We start from the raw sequence: 13,464 nt of genomic DNA on the forward strand, positions 1-13,464 counted from the left end.
TGACCAATTTTTGATTAATAATTAAATATTATTCTTTTATTATTTAAAAATATAATATATTAAATTAAATTAAATATACTTTATAATGATATAATTTTTTTATTTTGTTCAATTATAATATCTTAATAAAATTCCATCAATCTTTGGTTAATTTAACTACACAAAAATCAGGGTGAAGTCTATAATATACCTCACAATTGTATCATCGACAAAGGGGTCCTTTTTCCTTTTTTAAATCATGTTCATGGAAAATGCTATCCAACAACAAAAAGCTTGAAAATCATTATCCGCCACAATTTCCTCACTTTGTTTTCTCCAAACTTCTCAAGAATTTCCTTACACTAGTAATTTGTATATGTAACTCTGTACTAATATATTACAACATCAAATTTGTCACAGTGGTTTCTAATCTTACACTCTTTTCTCACTATTCATGCCCTGTATGAATAACAAAATACAACTAGCCATTTCATTGCTGCTGTGTTAAAATCATACCCCCATTACTTGTGCAATTGTTGTAAGCAGAAAATCAACAATATTTCAACTGATTTTAATCTCTACTCCTTGGGGTTCATCTCCTACAGTAATGGATCATCAAGTTCATATCACTGTTGAAAATATAACTCATATGGAACTTCTCACCAAGAGGAGCATGCTTTTGGAAATGATCCATGCTATTGCTAAGTTGCCTGCTAGAAATTGTCAGTGTAATTTTTCAGTACTCCTACTTATTTGCTTTACGAGCAAGAAATCGATCCCGGGCCGCTTGTATTATGTTGTCGCGATCAGCAGGAGCCTCGCCAACAATCTCTTGTTTTGGCAAGTTTGAGTTGTCGCTCTGAGTTACTTCCTCGGATTCAGCAGTACCACCACTGTTTCAGATGTCAAAGTTTACACTCAATAACCATTTAATTATATAGATATATATATAACCATTTAAATATATATATATATATATATGTGTGTGTGTGTGTGTGTAAGGCTCTAGAGAGAACCTTCTTAAAAACGGACCGAATCAACCTTTCAAATAAAACAAGATTCTAAATATTTTTTAGCTTATTTAAGAAATAATTATTCATTAATATTATAATAGTCATTACATAAATTTTAAAATCAAGATTTGAATCAAAATTCATAAGATTCAAAAACAGTTTCTTATAATTTATGAGTTATGAAAATAAATAAAAAACATTTACACCTTTTTTGAAATTTAAAATTAATTTTTAAAAAGGTTCTCTCGTTCCCTTTTTAAGGGGGTTCTCTCTTGAGCACTGGCCTATATATATATATATATATGCAAATATATGAAAAGGACTACATCTAGAAGAACCAGCTTGCCTGAGTTTGGCAATGTTCAGTTTCTCGAGCTTCTTCATGATGAATGATGCCCACTGCATCTCTATTGCACACACATTACGCATAAACGGCCTTGAGGTGGCTATAAGTTCATGGTATACAACATAATTCGGGAGCAGTCCCTCGTCATCCGTCCTCAATACAGATGATGGATGTACCTGAAATCATAACCCACTGCATGAGTTTCAAAGCTCATGTCCATCCCAGCAAGCAGGAATGGCTTCACCAATCACCTTCTGTTTTCAGTACTCATTTAAGTCCAAGTAAATAAAGGAACAGATGGAAATGGCTTTAAACTCTTATAACAATTATATTATATAAAAAGTATATCTATATGTCCATATCCTTCCATTTAATATAACCTGTGTGTATTAATAAAAAATTCCTTCTACCTGAACCAGTTGTGACTTAAAGCCAATGGTTCGATAACCATTGTGCCGAAGCATTCGCTCAGCAAGCTGACCCGCATAACCAACACACAGAGCCTTTCTTAGATCTCTATAATCCTTTTGACCATCTTTCCATCTCTTACTTGTTTGTACATCCAAGGGCCCTGTTAAAACCAGGCAAAAAAAATATACACTACTTTTATTATGAAATTATTGAAGCCGCATGTCAGAAATCAACTTGTAAATTAATATTGGATCCTGAAATTAAAACTTATTTTTTTTAAAACCAGACTTAGAATCTTTAACACAAATTTAAGTATGTTTCTGCGAGTTTATTCTTAAAGAAATATTATGTCTTCATATATCATAACATGAAACCAAGTTCACCACTAACCTTTCGAAATCTTCTGCATTATTTGACAGAGCTGTTTTCGAACATCTTTGACAAACTTCATCCCCCGCACCTACCATCAGCAAGTTACAGCATATAACTTTTAATGTAATATTATAGTAAGAGGTTAAGTGCATTTTCAGTTTCTTATAAAGTGATGTAAAATCCCCGAGTCTACACCCATCAATGTAAAAAAGAAGAGGGGAATTTAGGAAAAGATTCATTCCTTGTGCTTCAAGTATAACTGTAGGTTACATATGATTAGAGTATTATACCTGCAAATCATTGTCTTTGCACCATTCTATTGAATAATCAGTCCGATCCCACTGCTCAAAGATTTCTAATAACTGGATGTGATCGCCCCATCCAGAACCATCAGGAAGGTCTGGAAGTGGTTGCTTTCTCTTCTTTTCATTGCTTTTGCTGCAAAACAATGAATATTAAATAATTTACTTTGCAAACCACATTCACATATGACTTAAACCAAGTCGTATCATTATTAGCAGAAAGAAGAACTTCTAAGGAACATGAAAAGGAATTTCAGCATCCACAAAAGGAAAAACAATAAAGGATATACAATTCTACCTTCGTCCAGGAAGCAATGTTGTTTCTGCAGACAACATGGCAGCAACAGTTAAAGCCTGAGATAAGCAACCATATTTATTTGCCTCAATTAAGGTCCGTGAGAGTGAAGGTTCCAATGGGAGTTCTGTAAAGTAAAAGAGTAATCAGCGACTCGGCAAGTTCTATTTCTCAGGACTATTTAAGAGCATCTTCAACACACTCTCTATTCAAGCTCTTAACTCAAAAATTGAGGAGGGATAATCAAAATGTTGCTCCAATAGACTCTTTAAATCCACTCTTAACTTTAAGAGTCTAATCTCTCTCCTCAATTTTAAGAGCCAAAGTTCACTCTTAACTATTATTTTATTATATATTTTTAACAACACTATCTTTCTCTTTCCACTTACTTTTGTATTTTTGTGAATTCAAGATATTTTTAATAATAAAAAATAGATTAAGGAGTCAATTTAAAGAGTATTGTTGGAGATGAGAACATATTAAATCACTAAAAGTCAATAATTTATATTATTAATAAAAAGTGTGTTAAGAGTGTGTTGGAGATGCTCAAAGTAAATATTAATGCAATCTTCATAGTAACACAACATGTTCCCGCACTAGTGCCACGAGAATTAAATTTACATATCTTCCAGTTCATTGGTTTAAACATATTTCATCGCAATCTAGTTCTAGCTCAATAATAGTGTCCGAGGAAAACGTACCGGCCATTGTTTGACCTATTTTAGTAATGGATCCATTATCATCGATTGCATCAATGAGGTACAATTGCTTGAGAGCATCTTCTAAAGATTCAGCTGCAGCAAAGCGTTAACAAATTTTGGTACCTTATATACAGAGACAAGCATCAAAGTATAAAGAATAAACAGTGACCACAAGGAATAAAGATGTGCTTACATGAAGGGGGGTCAAGAAAATCAAATTTGAGAATTTCAATATCAGGAAGATCCAATGACTTCAAATAAAGAACGCTGCCAGCTAGAGAAGACCTCTGTATTTCAGGAATTGTTGCCTCTAAAAATTCCTCGTTATAGATTATAGATGGATATAAACGATAGCACTTCCCAGGACGTGTTCGACCAGCTCGCCCTGCACGCTGATCAGCTTGCACCCTACAATCCAGAAAACAATATACTTAAAATGTTTTTACCTAGAGACTAAAACGCGAAATTGATTAGTTGACTGCAGAGACGAAAAAAACTTCCTAAAACAAATGACAGAACAAATATTAACTTAATACTCCTACTCAAGTGTAGCCATTTCAAAATTTATTATATTACCTGCTAATTTGTACAACATCAAGGGAGTACATGCCGGTCGTTGGAATGTAATGGCGTTGCTTGACATAACCAGAATCAACAACGTACCTATCAATTCAGAGATTTAAAAAATGCAATATTCAGCAAATAAAACATGCAATTCTTAAGTAAAAGAAGGAAGAAACAACAAAAACATGTGGGCAAAAGTATATCAGATTTAAAATTTGGGGAAAAAAGAAAATAGAAAATCTCAATTGTTTTGTATAGGTTTTGCAGAAAGTCTATGATTTTGCAGAATAAAATAGCCTATACTTAGGGAAACATATAATAGTGTGTACATTAAGGCATCTATCCACGACCACAATGGTTTACATGGTTGTGACAGTTTTCCTTAAAGCAGCATCTTAGTATTATGCTTTTACTTTCATTGATCTGTAGGACGTGGCTGATATGTTAGCAAATAGCTTGTACAGTTTTATAGTCCTTGTTATAAGCTAAATATGATTTTCACGGTTCTTCACAAAATCATAGACCAGAAATATGACATACATATCTGTATGTGTGGGGGGGGGGAATGAAGAAGAGGATTAAGAAGAAGAGTCACAATGTATCATAGCGGAAGTGGCCCACCCGCAATGAAACATAGCATATGTTTCATGGCGGCAATGGCCCACCAGGTTTTAAAGCCCCAACTATGTTTCACTGCAGCAATGGCCCACCAGATTTTTAAGCCCCAACTTCCCTTCAATGTGGGTTGGCTGTGGAATTATTTTGGAGCCAATCGTGGCTCCTGAATTGATATATATCAAATATATCTACATAGTTTCTAAGATTGTGGAGTTCTCAAGTAGTGGCAAGGTTGCTTTTAGTGCTAGAAGAGATCTAGAGTTTGATTCTCATCTATCCATCCCCCGATACTTACAAAAATATTAACTACCTAAATTTTGTCTAATATTTAATGGCTTCAAATTTGATGTAGAGATATAACAGCATACTTACACGACACCATCAACTGTCAAAGAAGTTTCAGCTATGTTCGTAGCAACAATGAATCTCCTGCAATTTGGAGGTGGAGGACTGAATACACGTATCTGCAGGGTGGAAAAGAACATTAGGAAATCAAGAAGAAAACCCAGATAGGGCTAGCCAGTAGAGAAAGTTCTCTGACTTCTTTTATTGTTAATCTAGAAAAACACATACAAATAGAATTTCAACCTATATATTAATTGAAATTTTAGAATTTAGGAACCTAGTAGCCTACTATAATTATGCTAATGCATATAATCCAAAAGGCGAAAAATATGGATCCTTTTAACCACTACAGACGTGTGGAAGGTAGCTAGACCATTCTATAAAAATATGATTGCACAAATACCAGTAGTACTAAACTACTAAACTGGAAGTACTAAATTGTCCATTGACTGCATATAGCATAAATAAAACCTTCAATATTGGAATCCAACATCTTCAGATGGATAATGGGTTGAATATTGGGGCAATGGTCTTCCGCATTATATTTTTGAAATTATTCTATTACTTGTGCAACACTACTGTAATTAAAAGACACAACATGCCAACCCCCAAGATTTGGGACCCTAGCAGTACAATCATCAAATTATCATGATTAATATTTGTGACTGCAAGAAGCAGCACACAGGTGAACCCATTTTTTACCATACACACAATCATTCATGATGGTTAATTGCTCAAGGACATATATCTAAGAAAGTGAAAATTGATTAATAAAACCACCAATCATCACATTTGACACTCAGCATCTATGTAATCGGTACTCTTAATTTCACCTCCATTGCTACTATTGGATACTTAGACATGGGTTTCATATGGACACTCGACACGTTATTCGACAAAAGACATGTAAAATTTTCAAAATATTGTCAATTCCGGCACTTTACACGTATCCATGTTGGAACTTCCAGCCGGGTCCAGGAAATACGGCTAGAAGGGAGCCAAAACAACGGACTAACAATGATATAAACAGTTCCTGGATTTCTGAGGTTAATCGATCTTAGCTAATTGCAATGTCTGAAGTAATGCAGTAAATGTGATAATTGACACATCATGCCAATATTTTAATAAAACATATGAATTACCTGAAGCTCAGGTGGCAAGGATCCGTGAAGAGGTAACACTATAGCATCCATGCATGATCCTTCCTCAAGGCTCCGGATTTTCTCCTCCAGCTTTGACACCAACTTCTCTATATCATCCTATTAGATGTCAAGCAAAACAATGATGTATTAGAGAATGTTGCAGTATTCTTTGAACACCCTGATACACGCAATTGTTTTCATGGAAGAACAAAGATCATAAAGTGTTTACCTGTCCTGTCATGAATATCAAGATATCGCCTTCCGGCTCCCGAACGTGTATATCTGGTAGGGATTCATTTATACAAGCGCATAAATAATGACTGGAAAATGAAAATTATATAGCTAACTGGAAAAAATAGTTATCAACGCATACCAATGGCGACTTTTAGGCAAGACTCGAGATAACTTTTGGGACGCTCTGAGCTGTATAAAATTTCTACAGGAAATAATTTCCCTGGAACATTGAGGATGGGGCAATTACAGAAGAACTTTGACACTTTTTCACCATCAAGGGTAGCTGAGGTAATCAACACCTTCAAGTTGGAAGCTCGCAATTTGATCAATCTTTTCATAAGCCCTAGCAATATATCCCTGAAGAGATGTATCATAGTAGATTAGTTTCACAATATATAGATTAGAGTGCAAAAAACTAAAACGTGGTAGAGAAAAAGTCTCCTACGTGTTTAGACTTCTCTCATGAGCTTCATCCAGGATGATAACTGAATATTGATTCAGTTCAGGGTTTGAAAGACTTTCTCGCAAAAGAACTCCATCAGTAAGGTATCTACGCATGACACATCAATATTTCCAAATTAGTGCATTTGTAAAAAACAAATAACACTTAAAATCAAATTTTCAATTCACAATTTTACAGTATAAAATCATTTACTTTATACGAGTTTTCTCTGAAGTCCGATCCTCGAAACGTATTGAGTAACCAACTTCCTCCCCTAACCTAACACCAAGCTCCTCCGAAACCCGTCTGCAGTCGGTCAAAACAAACGGAAACCGGCCCACTACAGTTAATAATTCCAAAACTGTAAACACAAACAGAATAATCATAATATTCATTCACCAACTTCCTCGTTCCGTGCAACATACATAAAGTACGGATTATAAAAATTATAAAAAATAAAAATAAAAACCTATTCCGAGGAAAATGCGAATAATGAAGTCTCAAATGCACAAGTAACAGCGGAAACTAACCTGTCGGTTTCTAACTTGATAGCTTACATATCATACAATGAGCAGTGTCATATAACTAGTCTATTAGTTACTTAATTGTTTCGAAATAGATAGGAGGCTAATTACAATACTACTACTTAATCGAATTACATTACAATCTTCATAAAACCTAAACAGATTAAGCTGATAATTTGATTGATTTACATAAATGTAGAATAGGATGAGAATGGAGTATAAAAGGACCTGGAGACAGTGACGGCGGCAACACGGCGGGGCTGAGTGACGGCGATGAGACCGGAATTAGTGTAACCGGAACGGTGAAGAATCTGAGAAAGTTGAGTGGATTTGCCGGAACCAGTTTCTCCGATGATGACAACAACTGGGTTTTGTTCGACCGTTTGTTTAATTTTGTCTTCAAATTGTAGTATGGGTAGTTTAGCCATTAGACTTCAAGCAGGCCCCCGTAATACAATTGAGATTGGAGAGGGGGCTAGGAAGGCACTGCGGGTTTGTATCAACGATCTATTTTTAATTAATCCTTTATATCTTAAACAGTTAAACTTTTTTTCTTTTTTTTTTTACTAAAATGCGGAGTTTTATCGAATAGAATCACTCAAAATACATTGTTTCACCATGACCGGGATATAACTCCTATCAAAAATACGATCAGAATATATATGTGACAACCGAACAAGCTCGTGTGCCGACCTATTCGCAGACCGTTTAATAAAATACTAACTCTAAATTGTTCGAATCTTCAATCATCCTTCTGCAATCCTCAATAATTCTACCAAATCGAGATCGCATATGGATTGAGTTTCTAATGCTCTGTATCTCCACTAAGTAATCAGATTCCACTATGTTCCTCTCCCACCCCATTTCCTTCAGCCAGCTCGATGCTTCCTTAATTGCAACTGCTTCTGCCAAACTCGGTTGCATAACCTCATTGAACAGCTTCGATTTTGCACTAATGAGCCCTCCTATATGATCTCTGGAAATAATTCTTATACATTTGGCATTAATCTCCTCGAACACTGTTACATCTGTTGCATCTACTGTGATCTTCACTTGGTGTTACTGCGATTTAACCCGGATTTCTGCCCCATCTCCAATGATCGAAGGTTGAAGAGGGACCTTATAGAACCTATGCTGGGCCATCTTCCATTGAGAGAGATACTCTATAAAAGTTGCCACTAATCGTTCAGGGGTAGATAATTTCTTATTCCAAACCACATCATTTTTATGTCTCCTAATTGTCCAGCAAATCATAGCCATTTGAACCCTTTTCTCTGCTGATTCTGTTAATAATCTATGCTCAGACCATCGTGAGAAGTCCCAGTTCACGTCACAAGTCGCGGCCGTATGCATAATTTCCCAACAACGACCTGAAAAAGGACAGTAAATGAAAATATGAGCAATACTTTCTCTATCCAACTTACAGACTTCACATTGGGCATCTACTTGCACTCATTTATGATGCAATTGAGTTTTGGTGGGAAGACATTGCGTCAATGCCCTTTGTAACAGATTTAACGCTTTTTGAGGAGCTTTAATATGCCATAATGATTTCCAGATACCATTATTGCCACCATTATCCCAAGCACCTTTCTGAAATTGCAGAAGATTATAAGCACTCTTCACAGTATACTGGCCAGTTATATCATTATCCCATGTCAGCATATCATTGTCCAAATCCTCTTCAATTAGAGTAGCTTGAATATTCTCCCGATCTGTGTCATTAAAAATTTCAGATATAACTTTTCAGTCCCACGTACGAGTGCATATGCACATCAATGAGCTAACCTTTTGATTAATAAGCGATGATGATATGGTTGTAACAAATGCATCTTTTTTTCTTCCCAACCAAGGTTGACCCACAATACTAATAGAGTCCCCAGTACCCACTCTCCATCGAGCCCCAAAAATAATTACATTTCTTTCTTCTAACAGGCTACGCCATATAAAACTCGGACTGCCACTTAATTTAGCATCTAGGATAGATGTATCTTTGAAGTATCATGCCTTATAAATTTGTGTTGGCAAGCTATGAGGGTTGGTGATCAGTCTCCAGCATTATTTTCCCAGCATTGCAATATTGAAGTCTCAAAAATTTCTGAAACTCAGGCCACCCAAGTGCTTGTATTGAGTCATACGGTCCCAAGCCATCCAATTAATCGAGTGACTATTTGACTGAGATGTGCTCCACCATAATTTTACAAGCATATTCTCAATATCCTTTATAATCTTCACAGGTAACAAAAAAACATTCATAGCAAACACTGATAAAGATTGAGCAGTTGTTTTAATAAGAGTCTCATTCGCTGGTCGTGACAATTTCTTTGGCTTCGAACTTTCAATACGGTTCTTGACTCTATCTTTCGATACCCCAACATAACTGATTTTTTCCTACCCAAGATGTTGGGGAGAACTAAATAAGTACTATTCTCACCCGCTTCTATCATCCCAAGCTTCTCACACACCTCCATTTTATTGTACTGTATCACGTTCCCACTAAAAAAGACAGACGACTTTTCCTTATTAATCTTCTGACCCGATGCACATTCATACTCCTCCAAAAGTTGTAAAACCTTACTCGCCTCACTCGTATCAGCCTTACAATATACATAGCTATCATCCGCGAATAGCATATGTGACACCACGAGAGCTTTATTGCAGATTTTTATCCCATGTAACCACTTCTTTTTTTCATATCTACGGATTAATGCTCATAGGCCCTCTGCTCATATGATAAAAAGATACGGAGATAATGGGTCTCCTTGTCTAAGCCCACGAGTAGGTATGATAGGGCCTATAACATGCTCTCCATGAACAATCTGATAAGAGACTAACATTACACACTACATTACCAAGTACGTCCACCTATCTGAAAAACCCATCTTAAGTAAAATGCTCCTAAAAAAGACCACTTTACTCTATCATAGGCCTTCGACATGTCCAGTTTCAAATCCATGTATCCTTCTTTCCCGAATTTTTTCCGTTTTAGGTAATGCATCACCTCAAATCTAACCATAATGTTATCCAAAATAAGCCTCCTCAGTAGAAAAGCACTTTGAGAACTAGAGATAACTGTGTCCAACACTAGCTTTAAGCGATTAACGAGGACTTTAGTTACTATTTTCATTAGCACGTTACAAAGTGAAATTGGTCTTAGCCCAGTCAAGCACGACAGATTCATTTTCTTCGAGATAAGCACTATATTGGTCTTGTTTAGCTCCTTCATAATCTCCCCTGTTCGAAAAAACTCATGTATTAATCTGACAACATCATGACCAACTATTTTCCAATATTTTTGAAAGAACGTCGGGGTCATGCCATATGGCCCATGTGCTTTATCAGGATGCATTTGAAAAATAGCACATCGGACCTCCTCCTTAACTATTGGACTTAACAGTCGATTATTTTGATCATCAGAGATTTTCCTCGATATACTATCAAGAACTGACCCTTCCTGAGTGGAGGACGCTGTAAACAAATTCTGGTAGTAATTTTTCATAAGCTCGTGCGAGCCGTTTTTCCAGTCAAACCAATGCCCTTCCTCATCCTTCAATCTCTGAATTCTATTGGTGCGTCTTCGACTATTACAAGTTGCATGAAAGAATTTTGTGTTTTTTCACCCGCTTGAAGCCATAATTGTTTGGATTGTTGTCTCCAGAAAATTTCTTTCTGATCCAATACTAGAAATAATTATTTTTTTTTGCATTTATATACTCCTTCGAATTCTCATCCCCGCTATTCCTTGTTGCTTTCAAGATTTGCTTACAATCCCTTATACGCTTCGAGAAACAATCCGTGATTTCTTTTCCCCGACATTGAAGATTTTGAGCACATCTACTAATTTTACTTAAAACATTATCATCAGGCTCGTTCTCCCAAGACTCCTTCATAATCTGACCACATGGCTCCGTGAGCCATGCATTCTCAAATTTGAACTTAAAAATCTTTTGTACATCTTTCTTAACCTCTGGAATTGTTAAAAGCGGGCTGTGATCCGATGGAGACCATTCTAAATTGTAAACTTTAACAAAAGGGAACCTATCCAGCCATGCTTCATTCGCCAACACCCTGTCTAATCTGATCTCAGTCCAATGTGAAGGAATTTACGGATGAGCGGAAGCGTGATATAATAATTATTCCGTAAAAAACATTTATCGCACATATAGAAAAACGTATAAAACAGAAAAAACGGAGGAATCATAACCATACCTTAAAATCGAAGCTTTATAATATGGTTGCTAGCAGTTGCTCCTCAGTGTGTGAAGCACTCTACCGGTATCCACCAAGAATAATCCTCTTCGATGAAGCTTTTTATAAAAACCAAACTTTTATAAAAATGGAGTTTTTTTGGGAGAGAGAGAGAGAGAGGAAGAAGATGGAGGCTAGCTCTTCTTAGGGTTTTCACAAAACCAAGTGTATGTTAGAATGAGCCATCGCATTCTATTTATAGGGCTCTCATAGGGTTTTATAATACATCATTATATATATATATTATCCCCACATTTTATCTTTATAAAATGCTTTAATAATAATTAAAATTATTTTAATCATTATTTCTTTTTCTAAACTATTTAAAAAATAATTCTCCCTCTCTCATTATTTCATCAAAGAAAATATTCTTTTATGGTGTGACCCTGTAGGTTTAATATTATGTCGGTAGTAGAAATAAATAATAATAAATTTTTATTAATTATTTACATGAATACTAAAATTCACTAAATATAATTAACTGATTAATTATATTTATTCTACATCGTGAGTGATGCTTCTCAACATATCGCGACTATCCGGATAATATGAATTCACTGCTTAGAATACCAAGAACCTGTCAGTGACTAGTTACCGTACAATGAATTTCTTCTACCCTTACAATATCCCGATTAAATACAAGGCATGGATCTCTTGTCAGGCCTATCAAATTTAATCATATGATTTCTTATTCATAATGCAAAGTTCATATTAATGCAAATTAGAAACTCCTTTCTAATTTCATACACTCTGGCCAGAGATTCCAGAACTCGCATACTAAGAATAACATAGGATATTCTCTTCCTATACTGGAAGGGGTAGATCCTCTATTGATGTTAACTATCTCTATACACAAATCCCTATGCCCAGAATAGACCTAATGGATGTCCTTGAGACTAAGGACTAAACCAAAGCACAGTTCATTATATACAAGATAACTTTAACGATCTCAAGTCTAAGGACACTTGTACAACTATCACTCAGTGAATAACTATTGACACGTGAGTAATCTCCATTAGTTTTTCAACTTATCGAGTCATGTTTAGTGAACTTATTCCCTAATAAGCACCTACATACTAGCTATAGTGCCACCACACAAATGCATATGCGAACAGACATCCTCCTGAAGGGAGCAAGCAAAGTATGTACCAATCTTTGCGGATCCACTAACATCCGATTAGTTATCCTATGATCAGGAACTGTTTAAGTCTAGAGTTATCATCTTCTAGATATCACTATTATAATCTCATTATAATTCTAGAAGCTTTACTCTAAACTATGGAGCATCTTATTTAAAACACTTTAAATAGATAAAGCCCATAATAAAACCTAAACAAGTCTTTTATTAATTTCAATGAAATTAAATAGGAATACAAGAAAGTTCTTCCTAACTCATCATACATGATTGGATTTAGGACAAACACTTTCAATCTCCCACTTGAACTAAAGCCAATCATCCTGGTATCTAATACCCATCTTCTCTTTATGACGATCAAAGTGAATATGAGACAATGACTTTGTGAGTGGGTCTGCTACGTTGTTATGTGTGTCAACTCTCTCAATCTTGACATCTCCTCTTTCAATGATTTCCCTAATCAAATAAAAGCGTCGCAAAACATGTTTGGAATTTTTATGAGACCCAGGTTCCTTGGCTTGTGCTATTGCTGCGTTGTTATCACAATACAACACAATAGGCTCCTCAATGCTAGGAACAACTCCCAACTCGGAAACAAATTTCCTCATCCAAACGGCTTCTTTTGCAGCCTCACTTGCAGCTATATATTCTGCTTCCGCTGTGGAGTCAGCCGTTGTAGACTGTTTGGAACTCTTCCAACTAATCGCACCACCATTCAGAGTAAACACGTACCCTGCCATGGATTTGTTATCATCACTTTCTAATTGAAAACTAGAGTCAATATAACCCTCTA

At 35.6% G+C, this 13,464-nt stretch overlaps 1 protein-coding gene across 1 annotated transcript; it reads right to left on the minus strand.

Annotated features, from left to right (window-relative positions):
• Positions 1-283: 283 nt before the first annotated feature.
• Positions 284-7,783, minus strand: LOC141671719 (putative pre-mRNA-splicing factor ATP-dependent RNA helicase DEAH4). The gene is made up of 16 exons (XM_074478041.1): positions 7,517-7,783; positions 6,978-7,070; positions 6,768-6,872; positions 6,462-6,679; positions 6,318-6,370; positions 6,089-6,205; positions 4,974-5,065; positions 3,996-4,082; positions 3,613-3,827; positions 3,420-3,512; positions 2,722-2,845; positions 2,412-2,559; positions 2,140-2,209; positions 1,749-1,909; positions 1,339-1,514; positions 284-872 (listed from the first exon to the last, which is right to left on the minus strand). The coding sequence occupies exons 1-16, from the start codon at positions 7,714-7,716 to the stop codon at positions 725-727; spliced, it is 2,100 nt and encodes a 699-aa protein (XP_074334142.1). The 5' UTR covers positions 7,717-7,783; the 3' UTR covers positions 284-724.
• Between the last annotated feature and the right edge of the window lie 5,681 nt (positions 7,784-13,464).

Source organism: Apium graveolens, chromosome 1, assembly GCF_009905375.1.
Source record: "Apium graveolens cultivar Ventura chromosome 1, ASM990537v1, whole genome shotgun sequence".
In the NCBI taxonomy this organism is placed as follows: domain Eukaryota; kingdom Viridiplantae; phylum Streptophyta; class Magnoliopsida; order Apiales; family Apiaceae; genus Apium; species Apium graveolens.

Excerpts from the sequence above, each read along its gene's own strand:
- LOC141671719 (XM_074478041.1), bottom strand. The coding sequence starts at position 7,716 with ATGGCTAAACTACCCATACTACAATTTGAAGACAAAATTAAACAAACG. Across the intron at positions 3,828-3,995 it reads GATGTTGTACAAATTAGCAG|GGTGCAAGCTGATCAGCGTG; the intron begins GTAATATAATAA and ends TCTGGATTGTAG. Across the intron at positions 873-1,338 it reads CTGAACATTGCCAAACTCAG|TGGTGGTACTGCTGAATCCG; the intron begins GCAAGCTGGTTC and ends CATCTGAAACAG.